Below are 19,022 nucleotides of genomic sequence, written 5' to 3' on the forward strand. Positions count from 1 at the left end.
TACTATTCATAAATATTTTAAGATGCCTTAAAATTATATTGATTGTAAATGTGTTGTAACTTTTTAGGAAGGTTTCCAAACAAATTTTATGAGGAGAGGGTGGATTTATCATGCAATGAACAGTTACCACCGTTAAAATTGCAGCAGACAATATATTAGACTTTTAACTTGTCTTCATAGACAGATAAGTGCATCAACTATTGATTTTAGAGAAGCAATAATAATGTAGATAAAAGAAAGATATTTATAATTGTGAATTGTGTAACTGTTATGTATTTATTTTTAAAAAAGTGAATGAAATATGAGACTTACATAAAAAAAATTAATTTTTTAATAATAAATTTTATTATTTTTTAAAACAATTACGTAATATTTATGTATTTTACGATTATACGTAAAATTATTTGTGTTATTTTAAGATTGAATGTGATTATTTGACATCTTCAATCATTTCATTCATGGTACTTGTGATTACTAATGTTAAGTTTGACATCTTTTGTACTAATCTCATTGTTGTTATTTATGGTCACCGCTAAATGCTAAATGTACTCACAAAAAAAATTATATATTCACGTGACTTTCACAGTTTTTTTCTTTTTTTATATTTTATTTTTTTAATGAAAGCGGTATGCTGATGATAAAGTTATTTGGATATATAAGTATTTTTGTGAGTACATTTAGCATTGCCCAATTAACATTGTCATTTCATGCTTCTACGTTGTTGTTGATAGTCATGATTGATTATTTTTTCTTATTACTAATTACCAATATCATTATTTTAGCTAATTATCATTGTTGATAATTTTGATATTTATTAAAACTAAATTATCATTGTTTGGTGGTTTTTATAACTATTGTTGCTGAATTATCATCTACAGGGCTTTCTTTCTTGTTTCATGATACCGAATTTTATTGGTTTTGGATTTTTGAGGTTTTGTGGATTGTTAATTTGGCAAAATTACTATTTACAGATCATCTGAAATCATATCATTATCCAAATATAGACTAAACAACTTTGATAAAATGGTACTATTAAATTCGAGAAATATATATACCTTTTTTTTTTTTTGGCATGAAGAAAAAATATTATGATCTAGGATCATGACAATAAACATTTAGAAATGATATTTGCAGTGGAGTGTGAAGTTCCCTCGTATTTTATTTAAAAAAAGTGAATAAATTTTGAATTCACATAAAAAAAATTATTTTTTTAAAGACGACCCCTATTTTTTTGAAAAATAATATGTGAAGATTGCACGCTCCAAAATTGTATATTGTAAGCATGCTTTGCTTTCTTTTAGGAATAAGCCAGGCCCGAGTTCTGTTACATATATTTTCCCAGCTTACCTTATATATTCAAGGCCCAGTATCTATAGAAGTAATCCACCAAACAGAAATTCATCTCCGTGCAGATAGATTATGCTGATCAAGGACTCTGCCTCTGATCTGATAATCATCTTGACAGAAAAGTCTGGAGGTCATATTTTCCTTTCTGTGCAGATTATGCATGTTGAAGAAGAAAAAGTGTCACTTACTCAAAAAAATCACCGAAATTCTCAACTCTTTCCAGTAGATGCACTTCAGTTACATATAAACATAAGTTATGAGTAATTTGAGTGATATTTCATCCTCTGATATGTTATGAATTTCCTGGAGTGGATATTGGCAAAATTTGTTTGAAATTATGATATCACGGTACGCTGTATTTGCAGAACCAAAATAATGGAGCCTAATCTTCATGAATCATCCCCTTTGAATACTAATTCTATGGCAATGAGCTCTTTTCATTCACAGCTCTAGAGAAAAAGCAAGGAGGAGCTGATGTACAATGTAGTCATGAAAATATGGGTGGAAAGTCCTCTTGATTCTATTCCAAGATTTGAGTTGGCCAAAGGCGCTTCCACCTTGCAATCTCCTCCTTGTTAAGCTTCCTAATTCCGCCATAGAAGCCATCTACTCCATTGCCTTCTTCCTGGTGTTCCTTCCTGTTTATCACCATTCGTCTCCATCTCGAGCCAGGAGTATACTGGTTGAACTCCAATATCACCATGTCTGTCAACCGTGATAAGATATAATTTAAATAATTAAATTTACTTCCCGTCAACTTATAAGTTCTAAGACAAGTGGTAATTTAACATAGTATTAGAATAACAATCCCGAATTCAATCCTTACTCTACAATCTATTGATTTAACAAGCACAGCTGAGGGTCAGCATTTTAAAACAAATTTGATCAGACAAATGCTTGTACTTGAGGGAGGCTGCTACCTTAATAAAAAGAACACAGCCAACATATTATACCCTTTTGCAATACAAACTCATAAAAGAAAACTTTATAACTGCAGAATCTAAGATGATCTTCTCACCACTATGATGACAGCAGCAGTGATTCTCATTGCGGTCGCACTGTTCCAAATGACTAATGACAGCATACCACCAACCTGCAATTGATGCAGAACAAGTTGTTACATTGTAATATGCAAGTAATGGAATAATCATGAACAATTTATAAAAGGCATAATTGGGTTCAGAAACAAACCATGAGGGAATTCTTTTTTTCTTCTCCACTGAATTTCAATATGATCTCCGGGCTTCAACTCATTCAAACAATCGGAGACATGAAGATCATGTGGAGGAGTATCAACCGGTGGTGCTCTTAGTCTATCCCATTCTATATTTTCCTCTTGTGTGCGCCGCCCATGAGGTGAGTATCTGCAATAAACATCCATTTTGAGTTACAAGGCTCTGCAGTAAGGACATTTAAATTCAATCTCGATATTAATTACTTTCTCAATACAATATATTAATGTAAGGAAAGGTTGCCCTCTGTTATAGTTTTGAAGATTTGAGACTTCATCTAAATTGACATAGCAGCATCTACTTTCCTCAAATCTCCAAGTACATAAACATAGACAAGTAACTCGATTGAAGTTCGTGAAGTAATTTTCTAAGAAAGCCACTTTTCCAATACCTTGCCTGAAAGGTGTCGGTTTGCGAATCATATCTGAGTAGGGCATCATAACATGACAGCATAAAGCCAACATTACCATTCTGCAGTAAAAAGTACAAAGGATTCATTAAACTGTTCAGCGTCCAAAAAAGCAATAATACTGCCACAGACAAATAAAGATGAGGATTTACAAACTAATATTTCAAAAAACGTGGTCACGGAAGAACACGCAGATTAATCATCGGAATAAGTTAGGTAGTTAGTCTTAGCAACTTACCTCACGATTATAGACCTGAGCCGGAAACCAAATCTTGCCACTTTCAAGGGAGAGATACCAAGCCATGATCGAATCAACCGGTAAAGAACTCCTTGACCTGCTGCTGCTTTCTAACTTGGATCTAAACCATGGAAAAGTCCAAACCCCTTGAAGGCCGGTCGACTCAAAAAACCCTTTTTTCTTGCTTTGATCCAAGAAGATTAGTCTTTTTCTTGAGGATACATGCCTTTGCCATTCTCGATAAGCAGCATCATCAATCAGTCTACCCCATTTGTGTTTCATGTGCTTGTCCCAGAAATGATCACTTCTGCACCTATCCCTCAAAGAGGTACAAACTGCCGCCATACTGCATAACCCAGAAGGCAAAAGCCGGTCAAGAATGCATTCCAAGGCCAAGTCAGGCAAATCCAAAAGAGAAATGTCCTCTTCCTCCTCTACATTCTCTACCTTTGAGCTAAGACCCATCTTCTTAAATGGCATGAATAGTACAGGTACGTGAAGGAGACTAGTAGCATTAAGCCTTGTTTCCTTGATCCAGGACACAAGAAAACTTGATGATAACAACAGCTTCATCTCTTCCTTCCATGGACATTGTGGTTTGTGAGTGAATGACTTGGAAAGGAGGATGAAGGAAACACAAGAAATTATGAAGTAAAACATTGTACAGAGTTGAAGCTGCCAAATGATTGGATCAAATGGGACAGTCGGACAGAGGAACCAGTCGCAAATGAAGCAACCGTGACTGGTACTAATATATGTGAGAAAAGTAACTTGCATTTTCCTCTAATTTTCTGTCCAGGCACTTTTCACTGTCGTGGAGATAATAAAAACAATACGTACATCTCACTGCCCAAATATTATATATATCTTGTTTAAAATTGTACGAAATATTTACATAAAAAATGGTTCTGATTTAATACCAAATTGAAAAGGAAAAAAAAAAAAAAATTGTTCTCCCCCCTCTGTTCCAACTGAGAAACATCAACCAATGAAAGTGAAAGTGTGTTCTAGTTCGGTGGAACCAACGGAGTTGTAAAGCAGGCCTCGACTAATGCGTTTTAAATGAGAGGCTCTACGCACCGCAACTGACAAGATTGGTGTAGTTCCTGTTAATTATAAGCAACATCCAGGCCGGGAGAAAAAAATAAAAAAAAGACCAGTGTCAACGGTATCTCAAGACCTTCTTTCTTCTAGAATCGTACTATACAGAATTTTTTATCATTTAAAAAATTAAAATTACCTATTTTTAAATAGTATATAGAAATATAAGACTTATGTTTAGAATTTTTTTTTTTTATAAACAACCATTTTAATACGCTGGTTTGGTTACACAAAATTATCTCATCTCATCTTATTATTATAAATTTTTAAAACTCTCGAACAAAATATAATAAATAGTTAATTTTTTAAAATTTTAAAATAAAATAATATTAAAAAATTTATATTATAATAATATTTTATTTAATTTTTAATAAAACATCTTATCTTATTTGAATTGTGTAATCAAACGATCAGTTACTCATTCTCATAATTTATGAAGAATTAAGGAGTCACCTTGAATGGAGCTTTTTAAGTCGGACTATACTATGGTACCATAGTTGGAGACTGACAAGTGACAAGGTGGGCAACAATGACTAACTGATGAAAAATCTCACTTTAAATAGAAAAATCATTAATAAAGATGGACAATGTGAAGCGCACGCGCAATGTAAGGGGAGTGCAAGCTCGTCTAATCAGATTCTTCTTGGTATTGAGAGATGGTGAGTGAAAAATTGCAGAGGGTGGCACGTTTGAGCATTTGATCACCAGAAAACAATAAATCAAAGGCTAAAGGCGAAAAAACTTAAGATACATAAAAAAACCTTATAAACACGTGACATGGAGGGAGCTGAAGACGAAACGAGAGGACACCGCGCGAGGATAAATGAAGAAAGAGGATTTTGGAGACTCCATTAATACTGCTGAAATTAATGCTGCCTAGCTCTAACTTCCACCCAACTCCAATACCCCATGTTCCACAACCACATGTTGCTGGACAAATCAATGCCCAACCAAACCAAGGAAATAAAATGCCACCTTTCGAAATAAATATTACAGGCTAAAGAAGACTGAAACGATTGACTTCTTATTGTGTGAAAGTATTCAGGACTATTGGTCATCAGAACTTCAGAAGCACGCATCTGACTGTTCGTTGTCGATCATAGGGGCTCCGATGTTCTTTCTTGTTTTTCTTAATCATTAAACTCTTATTTTAGAGCTACAATTAATCAAATGGTTTTTTTTTTATTATTATTATTAAAAAGTAAAGAAGAATATTATGTATCAATCACTATTTATTCTGATACTTTATATTTATATTTTTTTATATAAAAAATAAAAATAATTTTTTAAAACATTAAATGATGGACGAATCTATATAACGTTGCCATGCAGTCTTACATTGTTGTATAACTTTTATGCAAATGGGGGGTAGGAGTAGTTTGTGGCGATTTTATTTAGGCTCTCAAGAAAGGTCGTAGACAATATATATTATTGAAAAAAAAATAAGGACATGCTGAACAAGTGGAGGCAGTGCCAAAATACAAGAGATATTGAACCTCGAAAGTAGTGAACACATATTAATTGATGTTGAACCACCTTGGTTTTAACGATCCAATGTATAATGTGAAAAGTGCAAAGTGACTTTTTTAAATGGTAACCAAAAGTATTTGCCTTGATACCTTCGTGGAAAATGCTAAATTTATTTCTTTATATATTAATTATTAATATATTAAAAATTATAAAATTTAAAATTCAAAATTCAAAAAAAGATTAATAAAATAAATCTTATAAATAAAAATATAAATAAAATTATAAGTACATAGCACTACTCTACCTTCATAACACCCCCTTAATCTTATAGAATGCTACAATATATCATGTACCAATAGATGTTCTAATCATGCCCATGCATAGTGCCTAAAATGAAACCATAGATTTCAAGACTTGAGCGCTAGTTTTGACTTAACTCATTTATTCGGAGTTTTTCCTGTTGGTTTGTCACATGGATGCAGAATTTACATCGTTGCATTTGAATATTGAATTGAATTGAATTGCGTTACGACAAAAGTTGAAAATAAAATAAAATATTATTAAAATATTATTTTTTAATATTATAATTATTTTAAAATTTTAAAAAATTAAATTATTTATTATATTTTATATTAAAATTTAAAAAAATTATAATACTTAAATAAAATAAATTGAGATGGATTTAAAATCAAAACATATCCGCCGAATTCATCCAACATTGATGGGCATTCAGGTTTCGATGGCATCCTTGCATATGGCCATTAGTCTTGCATTGATTGAGAAAGAGAACTTCACGTGAGATTGTCAACTACCCATGCTGCTTTGCATTGATAACTTCAGTACAGAACCATTGATTAATATCCAAAAGGCGTCAATAAAGAGAGAAAATTAACATAAATAGTAAATACTAAACACAACACGCAACAAAATTGTGTAATATGGTATATATTTAAGATGAATTTTGTTATACATCAGTCATTATTCATCCTCATATTTTATAATAGTTTTTTTTTATAAGGTGTTGAGTATAAAATAGTGAATAGTAACTGATAAAAAGAATTATTTATAAATGAAATATTCTTTTAAGGCAGGAGACCATTTTGAAACTCAAACCAGTAGTGTGCTGCATATCTCCATAATCATCTGGGTTACCTACTTCTGCACTAGTTAATGCAGAAATATAATGGGCTAATAGCTGTGCTAATGAAAAACTAATCTTTTAGTTTGTCAGTTGGGAACATTAGCCTCAGGCGTGGGAAGTATTTTAACATGAAAAACTAGTATCTAGTTTAGTTTATGTTGTTGATTTTTGTAATATGAAAATTGGGAGGTGGGTAGGGGACCCAAAATCTTAGATTCATTTGTATAGTATATGACCTGTAAAAGAGCAAACTCAAGTAGACCACCATCTTTTATAAGGAACCCATCATTATTTTAGGCTCAAGATGGGTCTGATGTCAGTGCAACTAAATGGAATAAAGCGAAACTTCAAAAGAGAAGCCTCAAAATTCACGGTTTCTTCTGAAAACACTGAGGTGGACACTCAGAATCAATCAGTATCCATAAAGAAGCATATGGTAGGAGTAGATAAATAGTCTAAGCAATGAGATTTTAGTTTAGAGATATGTGGAATTGTGCCTATAGAAGCTTTTAGGGTTTTCATAAAGGTGGAGCTCGGTCCACCTGTATGTTTTTTCCCCTTTGCATGCTATTTTCTCAAATCCAAGTGAGTTCAGCACCTTTTCAGGGAAAATGGTAGAGAAATACCCTGTGTTTTGGGATTATCTGAACAAGTTTTTAGCTTCTAATCTCTAAATATGATACACACACATGAAAAATGTCCCTTTCGACCAAAAAAAAGTTATTAATCCGTGGTTGTAAGCCACTAATGGAATCATGATCTAGCAAAAGTGTTTCTGCAATTATCTTTCCAAATCTCCAATCCACTTAAATTGTGTTGGACAAATAGTCTCACCTATTGTCAACAAAAGCACCGTCTCGTAAAAAATGCTACCCATGTATTGGGGCATGACATCAAGGGGAAGAGGTGCTCCTCTTTTTGTGTCTTGTATGGCTGCAAGGAAATAATGAAGAACTGCCAATAAATGTGGTTAATGTAGTTGGACATCAAATTTAGTGGGAGTCCTAAACCACTCCCAATCTCTTTTGGTTCACTTTGCTTTTCCTCTCCCTTCCTACCCTTTCCATTGGTGTCAATTGCAGAATCCAAGTAGAAGACTTCAGTTGGATCATTTCCTTTGAATATGAGCCACCGACCATTTTTACAGAACTTCCCAAAGTGCAAACTTCCCAAAGTGCACAACGGATTTGTCCGACTAATCCAAAATTTTGGATGTGTCATCGTCTAATATACCAGGGGATCGCTTTGTCCATTTGCATTCTTAGCATGTTCTTTACTTGGCATTCTTGGCAACGCCCCTTGGGGAATCAGAGTTTGTTCCCCAAGTTGGTTTCAACAAGTCCCCACTGCAAATCTCTAGGGCAGTCAGAAATAGAAATTGAACATGGAAAAACACAAGTACGATCACCTTTACATTTGTACTGGTCAACCCACCAGATTTCGAACTTGAAGGTATAACAGCCACCTGAAGAAATGAGGTAAGATTTGTGAAAGACCTGAGAAGGAAACTCACATGCTTCAAGATTGGAAATGTCATATGAGACCATTCTTTTGGCAAGATCTGCAAAATCCCAACAACAATGCATATCCTCCCAAAAGTATAGAATTATAAGGAACATAACTCTTCTGCAATATTACAATGAAATGATGCAAAGCATTGTAGGACTGCACCATATACGAGTGCAGAAAAATCAATAGCAAATGCTTAAAGACCAAATCCAACAGTACGACTGTCCCTTCATCGGAGTCCAGCAATGTATTGCCTTTCTAAATCCAGCAGGAGTTCTTTCTGCTTCTCAGCTTGAAGGTCTCCCCCATCCTGGTTGTTGGGTTTGTGCTCCAACGTCAAGTCGCCCTTCACACCCTACAATTGGCCATAGGTACCAATGCAACCTCAGACTCTAAACATGTGTTAGTACGTGAAGAAACACCAATGGAATGAGTGAGCCATTCAGACTAAGCAATGAAAAGTTCTATATGATGCTCATGAAAAAACAATTCTGTATAGAATGCATAAAATGCAACAGAGAAAGTAGAAGCAATGGACATTTACCATGAGTTTGTTGAATTTTTCTTATCTTTCACGATCAGACAATAATGCTGTATCCCAATGGTGCCCAGACTGTAGAAGAAGAATATTTGCCAAAAACTAGAATTAAATAAATGAGAAAAAAATCACAGATCATGAAACATTGCTTCCACAAAAATTGTCACTGTAAAGATAGTTTAGATAAAAAGATGTTCTAAAGTACGTAAAAACCATTCTCCTTGAGGATTTCCATTGCTGTAAAAATCTTAGATAACCCAATATTAATTGAGCTTTACTACTCATCATCCTCACACACCACACTTTGTTTTTTTTTTTTTAGTTTTATTCTTCCTAAACTAATTGAGTTCTTCTACTCATCATTCATACACCACACATTTGATAAGAGAAAAAATTGTGTGGTGTGAAGATGATAGAGTACAATTTTTCATATTAATTTGGTTTCTACTCTATGGTGCTGAGGGGATGAGTACCATAATTGAAAATCCAATAATGTGTTAAATGCATGAAATGGCAGAAAATCATCAGACAAACCTCTTCAGCAGTTGTATTCTTTTTGTTTCCCCACAGCAGCCTCTTCTTTTGGTCAGTAGTCATGCAACTTCCAACTCCAACCAGATTCCTATTCACTGTCACATGCTAGAAAGCTCCCAACTGAGTATGTAGAGCGCTCAGCTTATTCCAATCCAGAATTGAGATGAAATCATGTCTAACCGCCAATTAACCAGTAGTAGATTGAACAGGGTAGTTGTTATAGAAGTCCAACAATCACAAGAAAGAATGCAACCAGTTAGACTCAGAACTGACCAAAGCAATTACGTTCATTCAGAGAACATATTATAGCTAAGGCAGCCTTTACGACTCGCCTAGTTTAACTAGTAATTGTCCTAGATGCTAACTAAGCTATATTCTAAACATGATATTTTAGCAGATCTCTAGAAGCATCTTCCACTTTATAGTGACATCCTCTTTGCATCACATTGGCAAGCATGCCAATACAATAAAAAAAAAAACTATACTGCTACAATTCAATACACCATTTAAAAATTTGTCTAATAGCCAAAAGCTCCATTTGGTTCTCTCTCTTTCTCTCTCTTCCTTTGATATCCTTCTCAGATAAACAATATTCTGCTTACAGAGGCTGCACAGCAGATAATTTAGTGAGAAGCAGGCATTTGCTTCAAGGATAAAAAACATGAGATTTCAACACAGGCGCTGAGAAGAGAATACCATTAATGTCAACATATTAAATACCTAATACAGCAGCTTTCATTGCATCAACTTTTGCAGCATTTAGATCATTAGCAGTATTGGAGTCACTGGCCTGGCCCTGTCCAGGAGTCACTGCAGCATCCTCAGCTACAGACAAAAACTTTGAAACTGGTTTGACTGCAATGTAACCATAAAGTATCAAGCAATTAGAAACAGCGTAGGAAAATATTATGAAATGATAAAGTCAAACAACAAACTTAAAGCAAAGGTACCATCTTTCCCGTATTCCACGTCCTCGTCTAGACTATGCAGCTTCGGTTTTTTTGCTGGAAATTCTTGCTTTTCAGTCACAGAAGCAAACTTATCTTCAACAAGCTTTGTTGATTCTCTAATGCACTGACCCTTATATATCTTAGTTTCTCGGTCAACATTTTTCTTCTTTTCTTCTTTAGAAAGCCTCTGACCAACCAAATCCATTGAGTCACTCTTATAAGCATCTCTCAGATGATGGTTACCACTATTCCCTCCTGAAGTCGAGCCATTTCAATGCACCAGGTCTCTTCATAGGAATGTCTGTCACCTCTGTAATCTCCTGAACTTCTATGATAATCCCGCTTCTCATCTCGACCATCACTCCCCCTCATATACCTACCCCTCTCAAACTCTTCAGAAGGAGCATGTCTCCTACCAGATCCAGCTCTATCAGATGATGAATCCTCTCTATATTTCTGGTGTTCTAGGGATGAGGCTTCTCTATCCTTATCATTGCTCCTATGCCCATCATATTTATCTTGGGAATATTTGTCCAACTTTCTCCAATAATCTCTCAACCTACTCTGCTCGCTTTCTTTTACTGTATGCTCAGAATTACTGACACCCTTTGCCTTTTGACCAGAACCGGAGGATAACCTTTTATAGTTTCTCTCCTCTTCATTCACATGCTTGACATGTACGTAGCTATCATGCCTTGAGTAGCCATGGGAACCCCTAGAGGACTGTCTATCAGAGTGTCTATAAGATTCGCCACTTCTACTGTAGCTTCTCCTAGAATTCCTTTCTAATTCCCTCCCATCATCCTTCCTTCTTGGTCGATGTTCAGAGACTTTCACAGGGTCATCCTTGAGATATTTGAGCTAGAGCTTGGGTCCCGCTTAAGAATTTCTGTGAGTATATAAAGTTGATATTAAGCATCAAAATAAGCAATCAGAAAACTGACTAACCAATGACCTGTAAACTACTCTGAGATCTTATACGATGATGCTAACACCATCATGTTCACACCATCATATTCAGAAGCAGTATGATACTTCAAACTAACAAAATGACACGAGTCAACCAATGATGAAAGTATCTATAACTACGGTTGATACATTCTGTAAAGATCCAAGGGGCAAAGATATGTTTGAGAAAAGAGAGCACTGAGTGGATGGCTAATTAGTAAATTGCAATGACCTTAATTTTCATGATTTTTAAAGATTGAAATAAAGGAATGAAACATTCATGAGAAATAATATGGTTGAACATTATTTTTAATATACAGGCTAAATCATCATCTAAAATTGTCCACAGTACATATGACACAATTACGGTTTTTGAACAGTTTATTGAAAAAAAAAATAGAATAAGTTCCACACTGGGTGGAAAATAAAACCACGTCACAGTTTGCATTCCCATCCCTACATTTGGTTGCAGCGGAGGTAAAAAATGGAAGCAAAAGAAATAAACACGCGCATATATATATACGTGTACAGTCAAATACTACATAGGTTGTTATAAAAAAAAAATACTACATAGGTTTATAAGGTGTCGTTTGAATTTGAATATGAGTTGAGATGGATTGTAAATAGTAATGAGATGAGTTGTGAATAGTAATGAGATTTGTGAGTTAAAATTGCTGAATAGTAATGAATAGTAATGAAATGAGTTGAGATGGACTGTAAATCCAATAACTGAATTTTTGTGCATTTTCTGCTTAAAAAACAAACAATTAGATCAGAATTTCAAGTAATTTTAATCATTCCCTTAACACAAGAACAACCCCAAGGCATTACGATCCCATGTATTTTGGATTTCTTGTCAAAGTTCATCATCTGCAGCATAAGCCGCGTCTGACTGTCGAGAAAATCAGAAACAGTAGAAAACCAAATAAGATTCTTATTTGGTTGCCAATTGACAACCAACTCCTCCCTCCCCCAATGCCCCCCGACAAACGTTCGGAACCAAAGGACGGGACAACTTTCTTAAATGATAAAAAAATAAAGCTCTGAAGAAAAAATAAAGCTCAAACCAACGCTGAAACTAGGGTTTCGGAAATGAAACATAGTAAAGCGGTAATCAGACAATTTGAATCCAAAAAAAATGAAAAATAGATTGAAGGACTCGTACCTGAGTGGTTTGGCATTCACTCGAAGATTATGGATTTTTTTCCATTTGGATAGTCAAAAATGTTTCTCTCTCGTTTTATTATTATAATTTTTTTACATTTTCATATAAAATATAATAAATAATTTATATATTTAAATATTTAAATAATATTTTATTAAAAAATAATAATAATTCTTCCCCTTTCTGAAAATCTTTTGAATTTTTTTTTTCCTCAATGAATCCATGCGACAACCCCTCAAGCCCTTACTTTCTTTGCCATGGTGAGAATCCAGGCACCACCTTGATTACACAAGTGTTCAATGGCGACAATTTTCTTACTTGGAGACGCTCAATGTCCATGACCATCAGCGCGAAGAACAAAACCGCTTTCTTGAATGGAACTCTGCCTCGGCCTGCTGAGAATGATCCTCTATTTTCTTCATGGCTCTGATACAATAACATGGTAATCTCTTGGCTTGTAAATTCAATTTCCAAAGACATAGCCTCCACTGTCATGTTTATGGATTCAACAGCAGAGATTTGGAAAGATTTACATAACCGGTTTGCACAAGGAAACAAACCTAGAATATTTCAACTTAGGAAAGAAATTTCGATTTTAACACAATGCAATAACTCTGTCAATGTGTTTTATTCGAAATTGAAGGGTCTTTGGGATGAGTTGTCGACTCTAAAACGTATACTTACGTGTGGTTGTAAACCGATATGTATGTGTAGCTCTACCAAGATGTTGATAGAAAATCAAGAGGAGGAGCATGTCTCACAATTTTTTATGGCTCTTAATGACTCATACTCTCATTTTAGGGGGTAGATTATGCTAAGGAACATTTTCCTTCTATTAACAAAATACTTTCTTTGACCTTGCAAGAAGAGAGACGGGAATTTTGAGCAGTGTTGAATACTATGTTGATACTACTACTGCCTTAAAAAAAAAAAAAAACTAGCCCTACTTATTCAGTAGGAAATGGTAGTAGTAAACCACAACAATTTTTTTCTAAAAATGAGAAAGTAATGTATAACCATTGTGGTTATAATGGGCATACCATTGATAAATGCTACAAGATACACGTATATCCTCCCAATTGGAAATTCACAGAAGGGAAAGGTGCGTCATCCATTGCCATGAATCAAGTTAGTAATATTGATGATTCAATTCAACTTGCAACCATTCAAGATCAGTACAGGCAGCTCCTCGCCTTGCTTCAGTCTACCACAGAGACAAAATCTACAATAAATCCACCTGAGTTGTTTCCATTAGTAGCAAATCAGGCTGGACTATTGCCAACACTCATTTCAAACAATAATATGAGTTTGCTAGGTAAATCCCATAATTTTTCTGCCTTTACTTCCTTCATTCAGCAACCTTATTCCCATCATCAAAAGAAATAGATCATAAATAGTGGAGCCACTGGTCACATGGTCAGTTCACTTTCCTATCTCAGCTCCATTACATCAATGGTCAATCGTACAGTAAAACTTCCCAATGGCACACTTGCACACATATCTCATATAGGTACTGTGCATCTTAATTTCACAATTCTTGATCCTAAATGATGTTCTTTGTGTTCCTAGCTTTTCATTTAACCTCATTTCAACAAGTAAACTTTTTTTAAATATGCATTATTGTCTAATTTTTCTAGCCAATTATTGCCTTATTCAGGACCTACACTCTTGGAGGATGATTGGGATGGGTGAGCAGCAAGCTGGATGATATTACCTACTGCAAAATTCGGGTTCCACAGCAAGCTCTAAGGTTGTCACAGCTTTATCTCATGTGATCTATAATGTTTCCAACCAAAGTCTTTTTGACTTATGACATTATACATTAGGTCACATATCTCATTCTAGATTGTTACTTCTCAGTAAACATGTATATGACATAAAGCTTTCCACTGCATCTCCTTATACTGTTTGTCCTTTAGCTAAACAACATAGACTTCTTTTTCCTTTAAGCCAGAGTGTATCTTTGTTTCCTTTTGAAATAATATGTTGTGACATTTGGGGGTATTTTTCAATGCCTTCTTTAGATGGATCCAAATTTTGTCTTAAAATAGTGGATGATTTTTTTAAATGTACTTGGCCTATCTAATGAGTGATAAAAGCAAAACTCGACAGTTGATTCGGTCATTTTTCTCTCTAATTGAAACTCATTTCACAAAAAGATAAAAAATCATCAGATTAGACAATAGTGTTGAATTCCATATGTTTGTCTTTATGCTTCTAAGGGTATCATTCACCAAAAATCTTGTGTTGAAACACCACAACAAAATGGTGTAGTTGAAAGAAAACACCAACACATTTTGAACGTTGCCTGTGCCTTAAGATCCCAAGCTCATCTTCCTTTAAAATTTTGGGAAGAATGTATTCTAACAGCCGCCTATTTAATCAATCACACACCTACTCCACTTTTATACAATAAACCCCCATATGAGGATCTTTTTTTCCAAAGTCCCCACATATTCTCACCTCAAAGTTTTTGGCTGCTTGTGTTTTGCATCTACTCTTTCTAGAAATAAACACAAATTTGATCCTCGAGCAAGAAAGTATATTTTCATTGGATATTCTTTTGGCATTAAAGGTTACAAGGTATTTGATCTTGAGAACCAACATCTCCTTATCTCACGAGATATAGTTTTCTTTGAAACTGTTTTTCCTTTCAATTCATCCTCAGACTCTGTTGTTTTAGATCATTCCTCAATCGTTCTACCTCATCCAATCTCTGATATTTCTCTTCCCTCAAATGTGCCTCTTGTTTCATATTTCCCCCCTTCAAATATCAACAATCCTTCTCCTTCTTCCCCTTCAACACAGATTCTTCCTGTAGTTGTTAGGCAATCATCTAGAGCTCGTAGAGCACCCAGTTACCTGCAAGATTATCACTGTAAACTAGCTACTGCTCATGCTGTCTCAAATCCTTCAGATCAAGGTTTTAGTAAGTCTCTTACTTCCCATTCTCTTTCTAATTTCCTTTTTTACAAAAAGCTGGCCCCTTCTTATAGATCGTTAGTTCTATCTGTTTCCATACATTTTGAGCCCAAAACCTTCTAACAAGCCGTTCGATTGCCTCTTTGGTGTGATGCCATGGCAGCTAAAATAAAAGCTTTAGAACTTAACCACACATGGACTCTTACCCATTTACCTTATGACAAACAACCTATGGGCTGTAAATGGGTGTGTAAAATAAAATATAACTCTAATGGTAGCATTGAAAGATACAAAGCGAGACTATTGTAAAAGGATATACATAGATTGAGGGCCTTGATTTCCAATAAACTTTTATCCTATGGCCAAACTTGTGGCTGTGAGATGTCTCTCAGCTGTCGTAGCTTCTCAAAATTAGTTTTTACACCAATTATATGTAAATAATACATTTCTTCATGGTAATTTGGAGGAAGAAGTGTATATGGAGGTACCACCTGGTTTTGCTCGAGAGGGGGAGTATAAAGTGTGCAAATTGAACAAGTCCGTATATGGACTCAAGCAGGCCTCTCGACAATGGTTCTCTAAATTGTCCTCGGCTCGCATTTCCTATGGTTTTATTCAATCTCATGCTAATTATTCATTGTTCACATTGCATGATTTAGAGCATTTCACTATTCTTTTTATATACGTTGATGATATTATTGTGGCTAATAATCTTCTCCCTTATATTATGAATTTAAAGTCATTCCTTGATCAAAGATCATGGAGACTTGAAATTCTTTCTTAGATTGCAAGTAGCTCGTTCTTCCAAAGGAGTAGCCCTCAACCAGCGCAAGTATGCCCTTATGATATTTGAGAATTCTAGTTTTCTCAACTACAAGCCTCTTAAATTTCCAATGCAACAAAATTTGAGGCTTAGCAAGGATTAAGGAAGATGGTCCCCTCTTGCAACATGCTTCTTCATATCGAAAAATTATTGGTCATTTGATTTACTTGACCAATACTAGGCCTGACTTGACCTATTCAGTTCAAGTTCTTAGCCAATTCATTGATAAGCCTCGGCAGCCCCATTTAGATGTTGTACGTTGCATCTTGAGGTACATCAAGTCTACTCCTGGCCAAAGTTTGCTATTTCCAGCAAATAATACACTTCACCTCAAGGCATTCGCTGATTCTGATTGGGCTGGATGTCCTGATTCCAGAATATCAGTGACCGGTTAACTAATTTTTCTTAGTGATGCACTTATTTCTTGGAAGTTTAAGAAACAACAGACTGTCTCTCAATTTTCAGCCAAAGCTGAGTATAGGGCTATGTCATCAGCCACTTGTGAGATCACTTGGTTACTTGCTATTTACATATTTATGCTCTTTTGTTTTGTGACAACCAGACAACACTTCACATCGCTGTCAATCCAGTGTTTCACGAGAGAATGAAGCACATTGAGATTGATTATCACCTTATTCACGAAAAGTTGCAAGTTGGTATCATAAAACTACTTAATGTCTCTATTTCTCATCAACTTAGTGATATTTTGACCAAACCTCTTCGTGTTGTGCAGTTTCATTTTCTCTTAGCCAAAATAGTGTTGTTAATCTCTACACTCCATCTTAAGGGGGTATTATCAAGATGGAGTATTATCTTTACAAGAAAAGAGACATGTACATGACGTGCTTAGTTTTAGTTACATATATTAATTTCTATTACTTTACTAGCACATAAGTACTACATGTAATTAGACACAGAAATCAATTGCAAGAAATCATGTTTACTTCTCTCAATTTATTTCGCATTTTTCCTTTTCCTGCTATCGAGCCTTAGACAAATTCTATCCTTCTCCTCCTTGCACCATGGCAGTGTAAATCTTGTCAGAAACACGCATTAGATGTGGGTTAAGGTGAAGTTTTGTTAAAAGAAAATGAATTTCTATGATTCTGTTCGTAATAATGATTGATTCCATGCAATCTCCAGCCAGAAAACGAATGCATTAACACATGATCGAAGAGGCATTCGCGCAGCTCAATTGGTTGGTAAAATGGTTGCTTGCTTTGCTTTGTTCTATGGCAAAGGGTCTTTTTATTGCCTCGTTCGTAACTCTTTAAATAAATCACAAGCCACAATGAAATGGACTCGTTTTCTTGCCTTTGGGGTTTGGTCTTCTTTATGTTGCAGAGAAATTTTGAAAAACAATCGGACTCGTGCGACCACGCGACAAAAGCGCATCCCATTCGTGAAAATAATAAAATATAATGAATTAATTCGAAATAATATGTTATTTTTCATATAACTGGTAGTCACACTAATTATATAAAAATAAATTTACATGATTTTATGAAACTTATTAGATTTATTTTATAATAAAAATAACTTTACAATCTACGAAATCACGTTAAAATAACTTTGCTACTCATCATCCCCACGTTTTTTTTGTCTTTCTAATAATCTATCCCACTTTGAACCGTCAAGCCCTCAGAGTTTGAATTAAGGAGCCGGACAAAGCTTGAAACGTGCATTACTTGCAGAGTGAATCTCGCCGCTGAACAAGGCTGCGTGCAGTCTCGATGATAACAATTAGGAACAATACCTTCACTGAAAGAAAGTTCAAAAGACAAAAAATAAAATAAAACACTCATTCAGGCTTCAACAGAACACCGGAAAAACATACAAAAAATAGACGTTTCCATGAACAAAATGAATATGGGGAGTTATCAGGTCTAGATGCACTAAAGAAGGAACCAAGAAGCACAAACAGGTCAGATGCATCTTTTGGAACAGTACCCTAAAGGGGGGATAGATCCCTTAAACACAACTTGGTGGAAGTGTCTACGCAAACCACCAACGTCTACCAAACCTTTTTCGGTAACTACAAAACTAGTACTCAAGAAAATGACACAAAAGATGTCGGTTTGGCGACTCTGCCATGTGAACCACATCATAGAAGAACAGATGAATGGGCATAAAGAAGACATTTTTTGTATTCTAATGGAAATAGAAATAGCAGCCTTTCATGAAGAGTAGTACCATAAGTACTTTTTACAACACTTTATTCATAAATTCAGCTGAAACGCCATAGATTTGTGTAGTTTTCATAGAATGGTCAAACATATCCACGGAGCCAGCCAGTTAGGACCGTTATAAGACTTTCTAGGTCTTGATCTTAACCCCACGCAGTGATGCAATCTTAGCTGCACAAATGTTTCCCCATTTTGGCATGGTCTTCATTTCATTTAAAAAAAAAAAAGAAAAAAAAAAAGAGAAATTCAAGCGTCGTAAGCTGTTTCTGGGGAAAGAGGCAATTTATTCGCAGAAGAGGAAACAGAGCACAATATATCAATACATAGGTCTCAACTCACAAGTGCAAGACAACAATTCTAACATTATGAGTATCAGTCAATGAGGGCAGCTCAAATCAGTTTGGCACGTCCATTTACTGACATTCTCTACAACATCAAAGATTCTAAACCCATCTCTCCTCCAAAACCAAATTGCTAGAAGCATTAAGAAAAAAGGGTATTTGAAAAAG

The 19,022-nt window shown here is 34.9% G+C and overlaps 1 protein-coding gene across 2 annotated transcripts; it reads right to left on the reverse strand.

Moving 5' to 3' along the window:
• Nucleotides 1-1,544: 1,544 nt before the first annotated feature.
• Nucleotides 1,545-18,977, reverse strand: LOC108986064 (F-box protein At2g32560-like). 2 transcript variants are annotated; one of them, XM_035689590.1, is made up of 6 exons: nt 18,967-18,977; nt 3,227-3,787; nt 2,971-3,050; nt 2,539-2,711; nt 2,366-2,440; nt 1,545-2,052 (listed from the first exon to the last, which is right to left on the reverse strand). In XM_035689590.1, the coding sequence occupies exons 2-6, from the start codon at nt 3,704-3,706 to the stop codon at nt 1,868-1,870; spliced, it is 993 nt and encodes a 330-aa protein (XP_035545483.1). In that variant the 5' UTR covers nt 3,707-3,787; nt 18,967-18,977; the 3' UTR covers nt 1,545-1,867. The 2 variants fall into 2 exon arrangements, with proteins under 2 accessions (XP_035545483.1, XP_018814125.2); XM_018958580.2 differs by lacking the exon at nt 18,967-18,977 and having other exon boundaries at nt 3,227-4,058.
• Nucleotides 18,978-19,022: the final 45 nt, after the last annotated feature.

Source organism: Juglans regia, chromosome 4 (assembly GCF_001411555.2).
Source record: "Juglans regia cultivar Chandler chromosome 4, Walnut 2.0, whole genome shotgun sequence".
NCBI lineage: Eukaryota > Viridiplantae > Streptophyta > Magnoliopsida > Fagales > Juglandaceae > Juglans > Juglans regia.

What these genes read in the sequence shown, in the direction of transcription:
- LOC108986064 (XM_018958580.2), bottom strand. Translation starts at nt 4,003, where the DNA reads ATGCAAGTTACTTTTCTCACATATATTAGTACCAGTCACGGTTGCTTC. An exon ending in ACCGACACCTTTCAGGCAAG is followed by an intron (nt 2,712 to 2,970) that starts GTATTGGAAAAG and finishes TGTTTATTGCAG; the next exon opens with ATACTCACCTCATGGGCGGC. An exon ending in CTGCTGCTGTCATCATAGTG is followed by an intron (nt 2,053 to 2,365) that starts GTGAGAAGATCA and finishes CACGGTTGACAG; the next exon opens with ACATGGTGATATTGGAGTTC.